This window comes from Marmota monax, unplaced genomic scaffold, assembly GCF_021218885.2.
Source record: "Marmota monax isolate L192 unplaced genomic scaffold, Marmota_monax_Labrador192_F-V1.1 WCK01_AAM20220418_F8-fsc00157, whole genome shotgun sequence".
Classification (NCBI taxonomy): domain Eukaryota; kingdom Metazoa; phylum Chordata; class Mammalia; order Rodentia; family Sciuridae; genus Marmota; species Marmota monax.
The window spans coordinates 1,724,072-1,743,349 of record NW_026694573.1 but is presented as its reverse complement, the minus strand read 5'-3'; the positions used below and the strand labels follow the sequence as shown (position 1 = coordinate 1,743,349).

The 19,278-nt window shown below is 49.6% G+C and overlaps 1 protein-coding gene across 1 annotated transcript; it reads left to right on the top strand.

The window, feature by feature from the left end:
- Positions 1 to 175: 175 nt before the first annotated feature.
- Positions 176 to 18,358, top strand: Lztr1 (leucine zipper like post translational regulator 1). The gene is made up of 21 exons (XM_046421217.2): positions 176 to 670; positions 1,081 to 1,143; positions 4,838 to 4,894; positions 7,881 to 7,960; positions 8,376 to 8,484; positions 9,060 to 9,143; positions 9,909 to 9,966; positions 10,632 to 10,771; positions 11,753 to 11,954; positions 12,356 to 12,511; positions 12,932 to 13,042; positions 13,787 to 13,879; positions 14,032 to 14,127; positions 14,212 to 14,365; positions 14,635 to 14,804; positions 14,981 to 15,137; positions 15,943 to 16,069; positions 16,164 to 16,313; positions 16,966 to 17,071; positions 17,140 to 17,220; positions 17,455 to 18,358. The coding sequence occupies exons 1-21, from the start codon at positions 471 to 473 to the stop codon at positions 17,569 to 17,571; spliced, it is 2,511 nt and encodes an 836-aa protein (XP_046277173.1). The 5' UTR covers positions 176 to 470; the 3' UTR covers positions 17,572 to 18,358.
- Positions 18,359 to 19,278: the final 920 nt, after the last annotated feature.

Genomic DNA, 19,278 nt, shown 5'->3' with positions numbered 1-19,278 from the left:
AGCTCGGCCGCCAGCGACCCGGAACCCTCCATCTAGGATCCCAGAAGCTGCAGACGATCTAAGCAGGAGCCACGCGTAGGCGCAGGGCATGCCGGGAACTTCGAGTCCGCCGCCGCTTAAGGTTAACCGGCGGGGTGGGCCTGGAAGGCGCCGGGAAGTGCAGTCCTGACAGATTGGGGTGGAGCCATCGCATTTACTGGAAGGGGAAACCTAGGCCCTGTATTTCGCCAGAAGTGCTTTCCGCAATGTTACACGCTCCCGGCAAGGTCGGCCACCACATTCCACACTTACCCCAGCTGTCATGAGGAGTGCTAGACTCGTCGGGAAGTGTGGGTTGCCTTAATCGTGACGCTGGCCGGAGGTGCGGCGCCGTTGGCGCAGGGCTCGCTGGGAAATGTGGTCCCTTCTGGCGGTCGGGGCGGTGGCCGCCAGACCTGCAGACAGGGTGGCCAATCCGGCGTGCACCCGGGATGTCTGGGCCGGGTGGCTCCGGGGGCCCGATCGGGGCCGGGGCCCTGGCAGGTGGGGCGCGCTCCAAGGTAGCTCCGAGTGTGGACTTTGACCACAGCTGCTCAGACAGTGTCGAATACCTGACGCTCAACTTCGGGCCCTTCGAAACAGTTCATCGGTGGCGGCGCCTCCCGCCCTGCGACGAGTTCGTGGGTGCCCGGTACGGCGGGATTCTGAAAGCACTGGGAGTGAGGAGGTCCCAGGATGGGGCCTTGGGGCGAGGCTCGGGCGTCAAGTCCTGGAGTAGAATCTGGTAGTGGGTCGGGTGGTGTCCAGGGCAGAGAAAGGTCTTTCTAGGTAATCCCCAGAGTTGGGTGACTCTTATTTCTCTATAGTAGGGGTCCCACTAGCTTTATGGTGGGGTGGGAAGTCTAGAAAATCCTCTGGTGGTGTCGAGCATCCCCATGTACAGGGTCCTTTGGGGTTGTGGTGGAACGTAGGTCTCTGTAGATCTTGGCAGTTGAGAGATATTTTCTAACTTCTGTGGCAGTACCACAGGTAGTCCCATTCCTTGGGTGCCACCCACTAGTGTCCTGGCTTTACCACCATCCACCTCTTTTTTCTTTCTAGGCGCAGCAAGCACACAGTGGTGGCCTATAAAGATGCCATCTATGTATTTGGTGGGGACAACGGGTGAGTCTAAGTATCAGGTGTTTGGACCAGGTAGGGAGAAGCAGTGTGGTCTCAGATTGGACCTGTGGAGCTCCACTGCTATCTTTCCAGACATTAGCTAAGTACTGTAAGCTTTAGTTTACCCTCGTTGGGGTTACCTGCATTTACGTTGCAGATTGTGGTGAGAATTAAATGAGATCCTGCCCTCAAGTCCTCCTCACACCATTTGGTGGGTAGCGCATGCTCAGTCCCTCTTGTTTTGAGTGAGTAGATGTAGCTTTTTTTTTTTTTTTACTACTTTTATTTTATTTATTTATTTTTATGTGGTGCTGAGGATCAACCCAGCGCTTCACCCATGCAAGGCGAGCACTCAGCTGCGGAGCCACACCACAGCCCCAGATGTAGCTTTTTTAAAAATATATACTTTTTAGTTGTTGATGGTCCTTTATTTTATTTATTTATATGCAGTGCTGAGAATCAAACCCAGTTCCCCACACTAGGTTCGATTCTCAGCATGCTAGGCAAGCACTCTACCACTGAGTCACAACCCCAGCCCTAGATGTAGCTTTGAAAAACACATATGTACCCTTGCTGCCAGCCTTGCCAGTCACTTTTTTCTTTCCCCAGACTTCCCTCTGGGCTTTATCCACATGCTTACTCTGCAGCCAAAAAGTATGGAGCAGTTTTATTTATTTTGTACATCTTCCACTTTTTTGTGAATGTTTTCCTGTATTGCATAGACTCCTAGCAAATAACTTGATAATGATCTAATGTTCAGTTGGTGGGCACACCTCCATTCACATGAACTGCCACCAGTTAAGTTGTAGTTAGTTTCTCTGTGCTGAGGGTGGAGTGTCTATACATTATCCATCCTGCTCATGAGTCCTAGTTCTGCCTCTCAGCCTCAGAACCTGGCCTGAAGCCCAGAAAGGGCATTGTTGGGGTTGGGGATTTAGCTCAGTGGCAGAGCGCTTGTCTAGCACGCGCAAGGCCCTGGGTTCGGTCCTCAGCCCTGGAAAAAAGAAAAAAAAAAAAAAAAAAAGCCAGAAAGGGCATTGCAGCCTTAGTCCTATAGGACTCCTTGGGGGCACTGACCTGAGGTTGGAGGGGTAATTTGCAATCATATCACGACCTACACACTAGACAGAAGGGCCTCCTTGGCCATGACCCCCTGGTATCCAACCTGTTTCTGCTAGTCTCTTTTCCCAAGGGCAGTCAGGGGGATCTATTTACAAATACAAGTCAAAGTATATTCCTCCTCAACTCATAACCTTGTGACATCTCTCTACCTCTCTGAATAGAAGCCCAAGTTCTCATGACAGTCTGTGATGCCTATACACTTGTGCCTCCCACTGTTCCTCTGCCTATTCCTTTGCTGCACAGGGCCATTGTGGCTGCTTTGATACCTTTAGATTGTTCCCAACATGCTCCTACAATAGCTCTTTGCATTGGCCATTCCCTCCTTTTCACACTTCCTGCCTCTCTTCTGATCCTCCCTTTGAGTAAGGCCTTTCTTCACTTCCTTTACCTTTTGCCACCTCCATTTGTCCCTGAAGCACACAGATGTTGGATATAATCTGTGTCCTCTGCTATGTCAAGGCCTGTGCTCCTTTCATCCCAGTATCCTAGCACCTAGACAACTCAATAAATGTCAAAAAGTGGGATGAAATAAGAAAGTGGCATCTACTCAGAGATATTTATTGGAGCCTTAACAAGAATCTCCCAAACCAAAAAAGGACTTGATGTCAATCACAGGGTAGTAGGTGGGAAATGGGGAACCTCTGTCCTCAGGAGTATTCTGTTGTGGGTAGTTGTGTAATAACTATGGAGCAATAAGTAGAATAGTCTTTGCTATGATGTGTCAAAAGATAAAATCACCGCAGGGCTGGAATTGTGGCTCAGTGGTAGAGTTCTTGCCTAGCATGTATGAGGCACTGGGTTCAATTCTCAGCATTGCATATATATAAGTAAAGGTTCATCAACAACTAAAAAAATTTTTTTCAATAATATAAAATTACAACTAATTAATTATAGAGCTCTTTGGCTTTTATTTTTTATTCATGAATTGAGGCAGCCTCCATTCTACAGATTAGAATGAGAGTTCTCACTGGACAAGAGCAACCCAATGGATCTTGTAAGGTGGGAACAAGGAAACTGAACAAAAAGCTGATTGGTTAACATTAGGTTACTTCAGGTTACCTTTTTTATAAGGGTTAAAGCAGAGGGGATTTCCTTATTACACTAAAGGAGGTAGACTGGAATTAATTGTTTTTAGGAAAAACTGATCTGTATTGGGATCTCTCTGCTTCTTTAAAGTTCCAGTTTATGAAGCATTTGGCATGAATACCTTCTATTTTGGTTTGGTTTCTAGCTTCCCATAATTTTTTTTTTTTTTTTTTTTTTTTTTTTTGGTGCTGGGGGTTGAACCCAGGGCCTTGTGCATGCAAGGCAAGCACTCTACCAACTTAACTATATCCCCAGCCCAGTTTTTTCTTTTTTTTCTCCCATATTTTTGTTCAACAAAGGAGACACTAAGAAACAGGTTACAAGGTGTTGTATATACAAAGCATGATGATGCATGCCTATAATCCCAATGATGACTCTGGAAGCTGAAATGAGAGGATTGAAAGTTTGAGGCCAGCCTCAGCAATTTAACAAAATGTTGTTTCAAAATTTAAAAAAAAGAGAAGGAAACAGGAAATTTATCTCCCTTAGGTTGCAACTCTGTAGCTTGCCAGTAGACTGTCAGATCAACGAGATCAAAGAAAGATGGCCTCCTCCTGGGGCAGGATTGGGGATGGGGTGGGGAAAAAAGGAGGATGGGAAGGAATTAGCCACAACATTAACTTGCCAGCTCCTGAATTCCTGGCTGTATGGTCTCAGACACAACCTTTTTTATTTTTAAAAAATTTTTTTAGTTGTAGTTGGCACAATGCCTTTATTTTATTTATTTTTATGAAGTGCTGAGGATCGAACCCAGCGCTTTACCACTGAGCCACAACCCCAGCCCCCAGGCACAACCTTTTATCTCCCAGGCTGTTTGTTCTTCTATAAAATAGAGTTTGGAGGTCACCCATCTAGTATAGATGGAATGAGACCGCAGGGGGCACCTGGCATAAGTCCTACCTAAAGCTGGTGCTGGGCTCCTGTTGGTTTGCAGCCCTGTAAGGTGGTACAATGGCCAGTGAATTTGTTTCCCATTTTATTGTATATTTAATGTAATTGTTATATTGGTTTTGCAATTAATAAAGAGATGTTAGAAAGATCAGAGAGAGGCAGAGAAGCATCTCATTGTGGTGGTGCAGCATCTGAGGGAAGGAGGTTAAGGCAAGTGAGTGGGGATTCTTGAGGCTGGGGTGAACGATGAGTCTGGCCTTTGGACTATTTCACATCCTCATGGCAGCCCATGAGTAGGCTCCTGGTGGCTGGGATCATGCTTTGGTTCTGACTCCATGTGGGTTAACCTTGCCTGTGTGGCAGCCCTGGTTCCCATATCAACTGGGAAGCCTTCTTGGTAGTCATCACTCTTGTCCCTCAGGCATCAGTTGATTGTCTTACCCTGGCCAGGTCCAGAGGTAAGTGAGCCACCCCCAAATGGCCCTTTCTGTTATCTCTTGCAAGGTCTGCATGCAATACCCATCTCTAGAGTCCTGGTAGGGCAATGCCCCACAAAGCACACCTGGCTAATGCCACCCTCTCTCTGGCTGCCTTTTAGGAAGACGATGCTCAATGACCTCCTGCGTTTCGATGTGAAGGACTGCTCCTGGTGCAGGTGGGCAGCCTTCCATGCTCTAAGACTCTGTCCTTCCTTCTGTGCTGTGCTGGGACTGGTTGCTGGCAGAATCAGAGAGAAGGATCAAGGAGGAAAGAACCAGAGCCCCTGGGCCTTTGGGATGTCACAACCAGAATCTCTGAATATTTTCCTGGGTTTCTGTTCTAACTACCACTGTGATTGATTATTCTGTGATTGAAACTAAGGGGTCTATTTGATCTGTGAGTCCCCAAATTCTGCTGCAGGAGAGCCCCTCAGTTACCAGAACTTCTCCTGGGCCAGGGATTCCTGTGAGATCTGACTTGAGGCAGGGGAGAGTATCAGTTAATGAGTCCTCTCAGGATTGACTCTGTGTTGGTGCAGGAAGCCACCCAACGGCTAGCAGCAACATCTTTTCTCCCTTCCCTGCTCCATGGGGCCCATCTTCTGCCAGGAGACCCCACACTGGCAGTAGGGTTAGGGTCTAGCTACCCAGAAAGCCAAGACATATGATTCCAAGTTCAAGGACAGCCTGTATAACTTATTGAGACCCTGTCTCAGCATGTACACCCTTACCAACCCCTTCTACACAGATATCTGTCTCAGCTGTGTGGCCTCCAGTGAGAGACACATGCCCTTTCTGAACACTGCATATTTGTGCCCATCCGCAGTAGTCCAGCCCCTGCCTGGGAGCAGCTCACAGCTGAGGGGGAAATATGAAGTATCTCCTAGAATCAGGAGATACTGGGCTTTCTGAGCTCTACCATTTTCTCAACAGAAACACAAACCCATGGAGCCCATTGTGGCACCACACTCTATTCTGTGGGCCATTCCCTTGGTCCCAAGCAGCCCTTTGGGGTGGGGTCTTATTGTCCTTTTTGCCAGAGGAGGATGTCAGTGCTCAAAAGATGCCAGAACCCTTAGCCACACAGGGCTGCACCACTTGGCATCACCTACCATATGCCCAGGAGCTTTGATAGCACTTGGAATAACTGTAGAAGTAGATATGTTTTTTTCTCTCTTTATGATACAGCTGTTAAATGATTGATTTTAATTTTTAAAGTCATTAAAGAGCCGGGTGTGGTGCTATACTGCTGTAATCAATCCCAACAACTTGTGAAACTCAGGCAGGAGACCAACCTCAGCAACTTATAGAGACCATGTTTCAAAAATAGAGCCAAGTGCCATATTATATGCCTGTAATCCCAGTGACTCAGTAGGCTGAAGCAGGAGAATCATGAGTTCAAAGCCAGCCCCCACAATTTAGTGAGAACCTAAGCAACTTGGTGAGTCCTTGTCTCTAAATGAAATATAAAAAAGAGGCTGGGGTGTGACTTAGTGGTTAAGAGCCCCTGGTAAAAAAAAAAAAAAAAAAAAAAAATAATAAAATAGAAATGACTGGGGATGTAGCTCAGAGGTAGAGCACCAAAAAAAAAAAAAAAAAAAAGAAAAAAAAGAAAAGAAAGAAAGAAAAGGAAAAATCACTCTTAAGGCTAGCTGTAGTGGCATACATCTATACATCTGTAATCCTAGCTACCCAGAAAGCCAAGACACATGATTCCAAGTTCAAGGACAGCCTGTAAAACTTAATGAGACCCTATCTCAAAATAAAATTTAAAAAAGGCTGGGCATGTAACTGAATGGTAAAGTGTTTGGTTAGCATGTGCAAGGCCCTGGCATTAATACCCCACTACTGGGAGGGAAATCACTCTGAAGACTTTATAATTCTTTGTCAAACTTTTCCCAGAAAATGAGCAGCACCAAATAATCAGTGCAAATGGGTTTTTAGTTCAGTAAATAAAATTTAGTGACCTCATGCTGCAGAATACTTAGAGCTGCTGAGAATGGCCCTAGTCAGTCCTAGTGTGGCATGGGGTCACTAGTGATATTCTACTGTTTAGTTGAAAATGCAAGTTACAAAATATCCATCTCATTAATTTTATTAAAAAATTCTTTGGGGGCTGGAGTTGTGGCTCAGTGGTAGAGCACTTGCCTAGCATGTGTGAGGTACTAAGTTTGATTCTCAGCACCACATAAAAAATAAATAAAATAAGGGCATTATGTCTATCTATAACTAATTAATTTTAAAAAATTCTTTGGGGCTGGAGCTGTAGCTCAGTGGTAGAGCACCTGCCTCGCACATATGAAACACTGGGTTTGATCCTCAGCACCACATAAAAATGAATAAATGAATAAGTAAATAAATAAATAAATAAATTGTGTCCATGTATAACTAAAAAAAAAATAAAATTCTTCACAGACATGGTTCAGAGTTATGAAGGGAGGACTCCTAGCTATTGATAGTGATTTTCTGACAATGGAATTATGCAAGAGTTTTGGTGCCCATTGCTTTTTTTTTTTAAGTTTCTATGAGCCAAGTGGGATGGCTAATCCTAGTGGCTTGGGAGCCTGAGGCAGGAGGATTGCAAGTTCAAAGCCAGCAATTTAGCAAGGCCCTAAGCAACTTAGTAAGACCCTATCTCAAAATAAAAAATAAAAATGGCTGGGGATGTGGCTCAGTGGTTAAGCACCTCTGGGTTTATTCCCTGGTACTAAGTAAATAAATAATAAAAAATAAAGTTTCTATCAGATGTGCCACTTTTTTTTTTTTTTTTTTAACAGTATTGGGGGTTGGGGATAGAAGTCAGAGGTACTTTATTCCTAATCTACACTCTTAATTATTTTTTGAAATTTTGAGATAGGGTCTTGCTAAATTGCCCAGGCTGGCCATGAACTTGTGTTCCTCTGGAATTACAGGCTTACATCCCCACACTCAGCAAGTCATCACCTTTGAAATGCAAAATTAAAAGGAAACTAGGTGCCATGGCCTACCCTATAGTCCTAGCACTCAGAAGTCTGAGGCAGGAAGATCTCTTGAGCTCACAAGCTCAAGGCCAGCCTAGGTAGTAAAGAGACATTTAAAAAATTGAAGTGTGAGGGTTGACACCCTGTGGGGACATGGACTATCTGGCTGATCTTGGTGATACCACCCTTGTACCTACTATAGGGCCTTTACCACTGGCACCCCACCAGCCCCTCGATACCACCACTCAGCTGTTGTCTATGGGAGCAGCATGTTTGTTTTTGGTAAGTAGCCTTCTACTCCCTGCTGGGCCTACAGCTGCCCTGTCCTCCTGCCAGCCTTCTCCTAAGATGGGTCTTCTCATATCCTAGATTTCCTAGCAGATACTTTCTGTTCACTCCTCAGCTTTGTCCACTGAATTGCTTTGAACTCCTATACTGGGCAGGGGACCCCTTTCCCTAACTGTCTTGAGCCCATGGGGTTGGTTCATCTGCCTCTCTGAGGGATGGAGCAGGAAACAGTGTCCTGTTTATCTCTGTATCCCTAGAGCCCAATACCAAGGCAGGCAGATAGTTGTTGCCCCAGTAATTTATAGGTGGATTTCCAGTTGGTTCACTTCAAGTGGGGCCAGATTCTGTCCCAGCTCCTGGAGTTTGAAGATATGCCATGAGTGTGATACTTTTGCTCTCTCTTTACCAGGGGGCTACACTGGAGACATTTATTCCAATTCTAACTTGAAGAATAAAAATGACCTCTTTGAATATAAGTTTGCAACTGGCCAGTGGACAGAGTGGAAAATTGAAGGACGGTGAGAGACCTGTGGGACTAGGAGGAGCCTGGATGGCAGCAGGCCTGAACTTGGCTTTCTCTTATGTTTCAGACAGGGAGCCCAAGGCTGGGAGAGCCTGAGGGCATGAAGTAGTCAGATAGTCGGGAGTGGTCACTTACCCCAGGTATCCATATTCAGTTCTGGATGCCCTTCTTTTAGAAGAAACCTGATGTGTTGCTTTGTGAGTACCCCCTTTGGTATTTTGTGGAAGCTGAAAGATAATACTCTGCCTCTGTGAACATCTGAGTTTCATTTTTGTTTTTGAGGTGTTGAGCATTAAACCCAGGGTTTCATGCATCCTAGACAAGTGCTCTATCACTGAGCCATATACCCAGCCTTACATCTAGTTTTTGTATCTAGCTATCATCCAGGCCTCACAAACCTAACTTCTGGTTCTGTTGCTCCTTCCCAGTGCCCCAGAAGTGGCCCTCAGAGCCCCATTGTCAGGAATATGTGACCTTAGCAGTCCAGCTGTGGTTTGTATCCCACTATGTGGGACTGTAAGCTCTGTCCTTTACTGGATGGCTTCCTTCTTCACTCCCTTTTCACTTTAGGTTGCCAGTTGCCAGGTCAGCTCATGGGGCCACGGTGTACAGTGACAAGCTGTGGATCTTCGCTGGCTATGATGGCAATGCCAGGTAGGCAGTGGCCTGGCCTGTGTACCCCATCTCTGAATGTACGTAGGTACACAGTGAGCTTTCCTGGAATTTGAGAGCTCAGTCTAGGAAAGGTCAGCCCGGTGGATTTTGAGTGCTACTCTGGGGGTTTCCCAGGAGGGGGCATGGTTGGAGGAGAGGAATTTGGGTAAATGGAGGTGAGACTGCTGAGTGGGACCCGCCACTAATCCTGTGGCCCCTTGATTAATCAGATGATGTTATTTGGGTACCACCAGGAAGAGGGACCCTGAGGGGCTCAGTACATGGGTGGGTGGGCAGTGTCAGGGCACAGACCCAGCCTTAGGTTCCTGCCTATATCACAGGCATTTTCCTTCTAAATTTAGTTAATTAGTTTTGCTATATTTTTCTGATTACAAAAATAGTATGTGCTCATTCCAAACTTTAGCATTGTAGAAATTCCTAGTGATACAGTGGTAGTGGTGATTTTTGTGGTATCTACAGTCTTCTCCTTGCTGTGGGGGAGAATAGCTGAAGAAGCTGTGGCCCTGTTCCACTGTGCCAGATGTTGTATATGAGGTTACTTGTTCGTATCTGGGTAGGGGACCTGGAATGGCAAGGATTTGGTGCAGTTCCTGCTCCCACACCCAGCTCCCATGTCAAAGCTTCACAGGTAGTCCCCTACTTACATGGCAGGTTGTTTTTCCCTTCATTCATTTGCCCTGGCCAGGGCCTGGTCTACCCTATCAGCCAGATCCAAAGGAATCTGATCCCACTGTCCTAATGCAGGTTGAATGACATGTGGACGATTGGCCTCCAGGATCGGGAACTCACGTGCTGGGAGGAGGTGAGGTGCTCAGAGAGCTGCTGGGGTAAAGACAAGGGCTGCTGGGGGGTGCAAGAAGCCAAGGTAGGGTGGCAACAGAGGCTGCTTTCTTGCCTTTGCCAAAGCCCAGCTTCACTGTCCTCCATGACCTGGCAGGAACCTCAGGACCAATTCTAGCACCAGTTGCACAGTGACTGAAGACTTTTAAGTCTTCGGGCTGCGGATGTGGCTTAGTGGTAGAGTGCTTGTGTAGCATGTGCAAGGCCTTGGATACAGTCCCCATTACTGAAAAAGGCAGGGGGTATGACACTGAGTTATGGATGGGCAGAGTACTGTGTGTTATGATGATGTATATGAGTCTGGTCTAATCTACACTTATTTGAACATAGTGAGGACAACTTGCTCTCTGGTGTCCTAATTACTGGAGTTTCCCCTAGGACTTTCCTTTCCTTGTAGAAATGGATGATTTTTAACCTCTAATGATTTTACCCTCATGGTTTTAACCCCCACTGGTCAAAACCATACTCACATATGTGGATGAGATGGGTTATAAGCTGTTCAACAAAAACTGGTCTATGAACCCTCATTCACAAAGCTTCAAGAATGAAGGTCCCACCCTATAAGTACATAGATATGTAAGCTGAGGTCCTGTGAGAGCCTTGGACTGAGTTGCACCCCCATCCCAGGTGGCCCAGAGTGGTGAGATCCCACCGTCTTGCTGCAACTTCCCTGTGGCTGTGTGCCGAGACAAGATGTTTGTATTCTCAGGACAGAGTGGAGCCAAGATAACCAACAACCTCTTCCAGTTTGAATTCAAGGATAAGACGTAAGCACTCTGCTTGGGGAGGAGGCATAGTTAATGTCCTAGCCTGTTTCTGATAGCCATGGTAGCCCATCTTTCCAAGCTCTCACATATAGCAGGAATACATAGCCTGGAGCAGGGATGTGTGGCACACCCACCAGGCCCCTCAGGTATGGCTGCAGCTCAGCAAAATAGGGTCTGGACCAGGAACCCTGGCTGAGCCTCCCTCTGGAGGACAACTCCTGCCCTGTGAGTGGCTTGATCAGTCCTACCAATAACAAATGGGACTGGTACAGCTGTCCTGTGATGGCAGAAGATGGGAGAGGTGCCCAGGCCCTGAGAACTTCTGTCCTACACTGTCCTTGGCTGCCAGTTGACTTTTCCCCTATGATGGGGCTCTGTCCTCTGTCACTGGGAGTGAATGGAAAAGAGGGAACATGGGCTTTGGAGGTGACTTAGGAATTGCCCTTTAGATTAGGGATAGGTAGGAGGAAGGGCTGGTATCCCTGGTGGAGAGAAACCTCTTTGGGTGATGGGCAGGGGTTGGCAGCATACAGCCACATGGATCTATTAGCCAGGATCTATTTTGGTTCTTCAACTTACTTAGCAAAAGAGACAATTTGCTGGAGGTACTGTAGGAGCAGCATTAGCATGTGGGATCCAGAGTGGGGACTTGGCAGTCTGCTCAGCAACCCACAATGGCACAACTCCATTCCCCAGAGAGCAAACTGCCCAGAGGTCAGTTTCCCATACCATCACTGCTTCCTGCTTCATGTCAGAGGGAGGGGGGCTTGTTCAGGACCCCATGAAGTTGGACAAGGCTGGTGGTGTCAGAGCTAAACAGGGCATGGAATTCTGGGGACCCATATCCAGGCCCTCCCTTGGGATCCTGAGATGGTCACCACAGGAGTTGCAGGGGACTTCACAGGGGGAACTTGTTGTGGGGAGGCTTTGGTAAGGAACAGAATTCCTACCCCAGCACTAGTTTACTGTTGTGTGCTCCAGGTGGACACGTATCCCCACTGAACACCTGCTCCGGGGCTCCCCGCCGCCCCCACAGCGGCGCTATGGACACACCATGGTGGCCTTTGACCGCCACCTGTATGTGTTTGGGGGTGCAGCTGACAACACTCTTCCCAATGAACTGCATTGCTACGATGTGGACTTCCAGACCTGGGAGGTTGTCCAGCCTAGCTCTGACAGTGAGGTGAGCACTACCAAGCTATGGAGTAGGGGTTCCAGGGGGTCCTGACCCACTGGCTGGATGCCAATGGCTCTCACAGCCTCAGGGGGCTCCCAGGGTTCCAGAAAGTCAAGAGGAGCAAGGCCAGGACACCCTGGGCCCTCAGCCCTGAATGCCTGCCCCTCTGGCTCTAGCCCCTTCTGCAGTCTTCAGGTTTTTAATATTCCATGTTCCATTCTGTCTGTACTGTGCTGCTGTCCTACAAACATTATGGGGAAACCTGCTTTGATTGCTGCCTGGGCTCACCTTCACAGCCCTCATCCTGTTCTTTTTCCCTCCTTCTAAACCCACAGCATGCTCTGGCAGGGATGACAGCCTACCCAGCCCTTGCTGACTGGTCACATGCCCACGTTTCTCCCCACCAGGTTGGTGGGGCTGAGGTGCCGGAGCGAGCTTCCACTTCCGAGGAAGCACCCACCCTGACCTCTGAGGAGCGGGGTAGCTTCAAGAAGTCCCGGGATGTGTTTGGCTTGGATTTTGGTACTACCTTACCTAAGCAGCCCAGCCAGCCAGCCTCAGAGGTAAGGGGCAGAGACACTTGTTAAGGCTCCATCACTCCTTGAAGCAGATACTATGATGAACCTGTCACAGATAGGGAGAAGGAGGCTCTGAAAACTGTTTAGAGTCACTCAGCAAAGGAGGCACAGGGCCAGGAGCCCATGCTCTGTTGGCTGGACCAATGTCCCTGGGGGCTCCAGACTTTGCCCTCTGGGGTCTGTTCATCCTGAGGGTCTCATATCTCATTCTACCCCACTCGTCCACATGGCCCTGGCTCCCACTGTTGTCTGCAGTTGCACTCAGGAAATTTGTAATCTCAGAGACTGGGTTGTTTGGCCTCTCCTTCACAGTCATATCCTTGCCCATGGCTTAGCCACCACCAACCCCAGTGCTGGAAACTATGCCCCATCCCTTCCCCTCTGCCCACTTGTCACCCTCCTTAGCTGCCCAGCGGGAGGCTCTTCCATGCAGCTGCTGTCATTTCTGATGCCATGTACATCTTTGGGGGCACCGTGGACAACAACATCCGCAGTGGGGAGATGTACAGGTTCCAGGTATGTGGCTCATGAACTTGTAGGGCCTACTGGGATGGACAAGCCCCAGTGATAGAACACTGAAGCCCAGTAGGTAGGGGCAGGGCTTGTCCAAGGGTGCCTGTTGATCACTGAGCCTAATGGGATGGAAGCCTCTTTAAGGCCAGTGATGGGGGGTGATGGCTCTAGGTTGAGGGAAGGCTGAGGTGACACTAGGAGTAGGTCACTGACCTTCAGTGCAGAATGGACCAGGCAGACCCCCAGCTTCAGAGCACGGTAGGGAAATGTGAGGGAATAAGCTGACCTGGTAGATGCAGCCTGGCTAGACTGAGCACTGGGACCTCCAGGACACCCATAGCTTAGAAGAGGGTAGACTCTGGATTGACACTACTTTCCATGGCAGCTTCTTCCCACACTTGGAAGAACATGTGGTCCAAGCAGGAGTCCATGGGACAGTGGAAGATAGAGGTATACTGATGGAGCCAGCATGAGTACTTAGGTCCAGGCAGTGGAGATGCCACAACCCTGCCAAAGTCTGGGGAACTAGCTTAAGGCAAGGAGTGGCAGTGAGAGTACCCTGCTGGTGTGGAACCAGTGGGCAGTTGCAGGCACTGAGGCCCAGAGCAAGGTATGCCTGTGGGTAGAGAGATAACTCCTCCCTTTCCTCAGCCAGGCCTGTCTGCCTTTGCACTCTGTGGGATAGCATAGGCTGGACAGGAGCCTCAGGGTTGGCCTGCATGGCAGCACTGGGGTCTTCTTCTGCAGTTCTCCTGTTATCCTAAGTGCACGCTGCATGAAGACTATGGGCGGCTGTGGGAGAGCCGCCAGTTCTGTGATGTGGAGTTCGTGCTGGGTGAGGTGGGTGCCCTTCCTTAAGCCCAGCCCCATTTGCTGAGTGGGAACTTCTCTCTGAGGCCCAGCTGACCACATAGTGGTGACTTCCCTAGCCAGCTGGCCTTTGTCCCTTGGAATGAGGTTCCTGTACCCTTCATATATCATTCTTTATGTAGAAGGAAGAGTGTGTGCAAGGCCACGTGGCCATTGTCACGGCAAGGAGCCGCTGGCTCCGCAGGAAGATCATGCAGGCACGTGAGCGATTGGCTCAGGTAAGATTTCCCTCTACTGCTGAATTGGGTAGCTGTGTCCATTATTCACTGGGGTTCCCTTGAGCTCCTTTCTTTTCCCCTCAGAAGCTAGAGGAGGAGGCAGCCCCTGCTCCCAGGGAGGTTCCTAGTGGAACACGGCTGCCCCTGCTGCGTGTGGCCATTCGGGAGGCTGAGGCCCGACCCTTTGAGGTGCTCATGCTGTTTCTGTACACCGACAAGATCAAGTACCCAAGGAAAGGTCTGCGTGGTGTGTGGGTGGTACAGTAACAGGGCAGGGGGTGACAACAGAGCTAGAAGGTGGGTGTGCTAGTCAGAGGGCATTATAGACAGACCCTCTGAGGCTCAGAGGCTGTGGTCACTCTTGATTACATGTGATCACAGCAGCCAGCATGGGACCCAGCTGACACTCAGCAGTCCTGACCCAAATTCATCTGTGAGGGAGCCCTGGGCTGTGTCCCTAGGCTTCCCTTCCTGGGATCCCTAAGGCTCAAGGACTTTTGGGTGCAGGCCATGTGGAGGATGTGCTGCTCATCATGGATGTGTACAAGTTGGCGCTAAGCTTCCAGTTGTGCCGCCTGGAACAGTTGTGTCGGCAATACATTGAGGCCTCTGTGGACCTGCAGAATGTACTGGTTGTGTGTGAGAGCGCTGCGAAACTGCAGCTGGGACAGCTCAAGGTGCGGGCAGGGGTTAGTGCTACTGCTGGGATCATCTGCCAGCCTGGGGCTCTGCTGGATGGGGTGGGGCATGCATGCTCAGGCTGGGTCCCAACTCTGCTCCCTGCAGCAAGCCCATTGCCCAGCTTGGGGCCTTGGGCTGACCCCAGTTGCCTGCCCGGGCCTGTCTGTCCCAGGAACACTGCCTGAACTTCGTGGTGAAGGAGTCCCACTTCAACCAGGTGATCATGATGAAGGAATTTGAGCGCCTCTCATCCCCACTGATAGTGGAGATTGTAAGGCGGAAGCAACAGCCACCCCCTCGCACCTCCTCAGACCAGCCCATGGACATTGGTAGGGAGCCCTTATTACCCTGCACTGTGGGGAGTGATGGATAGTGTTGGGTAAAACACTTAGGAGCCATGGAGGCCACCTGCTAAGCTCTTGGGACACGGGGTGGATCTGTGGCCATGTGCTGCTGGGCACAGGGGCAGGGATGGACAGGGGAAAGCAGGCTCCCTCACAGAATCTCCCCAGTCCCCCCAGGACTTTCCATAGCAGGCTATGCAGCAGTGAGCCTGGATTCCCTAAGCCCATTTCTGGGTTGAACATGGGTACTTCTTTCTGCCTGGACCATCACGTCTGATGGTTCAGGGTCAGTGATCAGCCACTGAACATTTGTTTTAGATACAGTGATGGTTGAGAACAGCCTCATATATTCCCAGTGCTTTCTTGTCTCCTCTCACTCTGAAAGAGATGTTACAGGCTCCTTCTTTCTCCCAATGTTCCTTGGAGCCCATGCTGACCCTTGCCACTGACTCTTGGTCATATCTGGAGACACCAGAGGTCAAGTGATAGGCCCAAAGGAGGACACAGTGGGCCAAGTTGTGGAAAATCAGATGTTGGTAGTGGCAGGCCTTGGGACTATCTTTGGAAATGCAGAGGTCCAACTAGCCTGGGGAACTGAGAGGAAAAAATAGAGACTGGAGGCTCATCTGGCCTTGGGAAGCTTTGTACAGGGCAGCCATGTGGGCTGACATGTGGAGAGGCAGTGCCTGTGGGGTCCTGAGAGTAGAATATAAAATAGCCCCTTTGATCAGAGTCTGCTTGGGGTGTGGAGGGGCCACCTGCTCAGGGTCCCTCCACATCTACATTCCAGGCACATCTCTGATCCAGGACATGAAAGCATACCTGGAGGGGGCAGGTGCAGAATTCTGTGACATCACTCTACTGCTAGATGGGCATCCACGGCCAGCTCACAAGGCCATCCTGGCAGCCCGCTCTAGGTGGGTTGAAGGCCTATACAAGAGGGCAGGGTGGAGCCCAGGTGTTGGCTTCCTTCTTCTGAGAGATGGGCATTTGCACCCCCCCCCCCCACAGCTACTTTGAGGCCATGTTCCGGTCCTTCATGCCTGAGGATGGGCAGGTGAACATCTCCATTGGGGAGATGGTGCCCAGCAGGCAGGCCTTTGAGTCCATGCTGCGCTACATCTACTATGGAGAAGTCAACATGCCGCCTGAGGACTCCCTGTATCCTCATAACTCAAGACACTCTCTGGTCAGCACTGAGGGGTCATAGTACCCGCCCTTGGGCTACTTTGGGGTCCTGTTGCCCTGTCTTGGCAAGATGGGGGTGGACCATCTCTGCATTCTAGAAGATTTCTCAGTGCCTGGTGCAAGGTGTCTAGAGCAGATGGGCAGCTGGTAGGGAGGGTTCGTATCCTGGGAGAACGGTGTTGGCCATTGTTCTCTGAAACAGGCAAGCAGGCAGATAGGAAGTGATTTCTCTTACTTCACTTCAGTGGTGTCAAAACCTTTCCCCCACTCTTTGCAGTGCTGGGTGTCTAACCTAGGGCCTCATGTATGCCAGGCAACTAACTGCTTGACCACTGAGCTACATTCCAGCTTCTTCAGTGGGGTTTGAACATGAGGTACTAGAATGCCTGTTGGCTAGTGAGGCTATGGAGAAGTTCTGCAGATGTGCATGAGAGAATGAGATTTGTGGTTTTCTTTGGATCTTGAATAAGACCTGTTTAGAGAATCAGCCAGTATCTGCATCTGGATGAAGCCCTAGCCCCTGGTATATGAGGCTCCTGAAGCACATTCCTAGGGGAGAATGGAGACAGCAGCTGGGTGGGCATATGGGCTTCCCTTGGTCAGTGGCTCCTTAACCAGCCCCCAGCTACCTTTTTGCTGCCCCCTACTACTATGGCTTCTACAACAATCGGCTGCAGGCATACTGCAAGCAGAACCTGGAGATGAATGTGACTGTGCAGAATGTGCTGCAGGTATAGCCCACCTCTCCCTCTGGGGGTAGGGGAGGTGGGACAGTGCCTCAGAGTTATTGCCATTGCAGATCCTGGAGGCCGCTGACAAGACACAGGCACTGGACATGAAGCGGCACTGCCTCCATATCATTGTGCACCAGTTCACCAAGGTCAGGGCCTGTCTTGATCCAGAGCTCATGAATTCAGCCCTCCTCATCAGTACTTCATGGAGGTGGGGGGTGCATCTGGGCTGGGCCAAGCAAACTATACCCATTGGCCACTGTCTGGTCCTCAGAGTCAGCCCAAGCCCAGAGAAGGTTGGGCCCCAAAGAACTCAGCCACCCACTTTGGCCCTTTTAGGAATCTGGTTCTGTCTCATTTTGGCATTTTGGTCATCTGTACAGGTCTCCAAGTTACCCACACTTCGGTCACTGAGTCAGCAGTTGCTGCTGGACATCATAGACTCTCTGGCCTCACACATCTCTGACAAGCAGTGTGCAGAGCTGGGTGCTGACATTTGAGAGCACCATTGGTATCAAACCAGCATGGAAAATGATGCCAGATTGGTTGGCCCACTGCAAAGATTGCTCTGGCCATTCCTGTGTCTGCAGTGTAGCTGTTCCTGTGGAGTCAAGGATCAGGGTGCTCAGAGCCTCCAAATGGAGCTCAGCAGGTGCAGGGGACCCCAAAAACCTCATTTCATTGATGTGGACAAAGGACCCACAGGGTTGGAATAGTGAAATAGATCCCCTTTTAAGCTTTACCTTTTCCTGGGTGGGAGGCCATGATTGAAGTGACTGGGACACTACAGGAGACAGGGGACCTGGGCATCAACTAGTAATGGGGAGACTAGAAGGTTAACTTCAGAGCTGGGCATGGGCTTTGGAACACTCAGCCTGGCCCCTGTGGTCTTATGGATTCAAGAGTAGTTTCCTGTTATAAGGGCCCCTCTGACATGGTGAAGGGGGCTTGGCAGAATTACTGTGGCATAAGGGAGTTCCCCTGCACACTGCCCCACAACTCTCAAGAGAAGTCCATGTAAAGAGTCCCTCTGCCCACCAGGACTTGTGAATACAGACCAGTGACAGGAGGTCTGCTCTTGACTCTGGAGACTAATTTTGGAGTGAAGAACCCAAGGTTAGTTCCCAGCACAGCATAGTCATGCTGGGCTAGGAGTGGCTTCCAGAAGGGCTGCAGATTCCCAACTCATCTCTGTGTAGGGGCAAAGCAGAAGTCAGCAGAGATGCCCCCAAGTATTTAATCTGTCATGGGCATGCTTCCATTAAAGTCAAAGCAGTGCTACCTACACACACTGTTATTGTCTCCATTACTGACCTGCGGTTCTCAACCTCTGTGCCCTCCCACAGTGCAGCACAGGCTGTGCAGCAGCCTGATGCTTTGGTTGACCCCCCAGACACAGGTTCAGCCAGCCTTGCCTTTCTATCTATATATGCCCTCCTACCACCTGGTGTCACCCAGTCAAGAGAGAGAAAAAGTATAGGAGGTGTCCAGGCTGGCCCCTCCCCAAGAGCCCTGCAGTAGGGCTCTATCTCTGTTGGGTCCCAGGGAAGGCTACCCTCTTGCCTGGGCAGGGAACTGAGGAAAGATCAGAAAATCATCCTGTTATCCAAATAGAACCCGTATCAATCCATTCTGATGGAGGAGGCTCAGTTGTGCTTTTCCAGGAACCAGAATGCAGGACCTGCATTGTCCTATCAGGAAGCCAGAGTGTACCTTGGGAAACATCTGTTCTCTTCTGACACATTTCCCTCCTCTGGTTGAGCTCCACCCAGACATGGTCCTGCCATGGGCCCCAAGTGGCTGCAAATAGGTGGAGGTAGGGTATCCTTGCAAGATAAGCAAGGAAGTGAAGGAGGTGTGGAGCAGAAGCTGAAGCAGGTGGCTAGCTGAGTGACAGTCCCTATGAAGGAGCAGCAGGCTAGAATTGAGAAGACAAGGGGCAGCCTGGGTTGGGCAGTAAGACATACCAGGTATAAATGACTCATTGTGCCAGAGTCACCTGCCAAGTTTCCACCAGTTGTAGTCTTATCATACCCCCAGGGCAGCCTTGCCAACCCTGTCTTAGAGAGGCCTGGAAGCCTCACGAACAATAATCTGTAAACTCTGCTCTATGGAGACCCTTGTAACTGGACCCTTGAGTATCTCTTCTAGGCGAGATAAGAATCAATTAAATTAAAGCAAGTATGAGAACATTGTTATGACCAGAA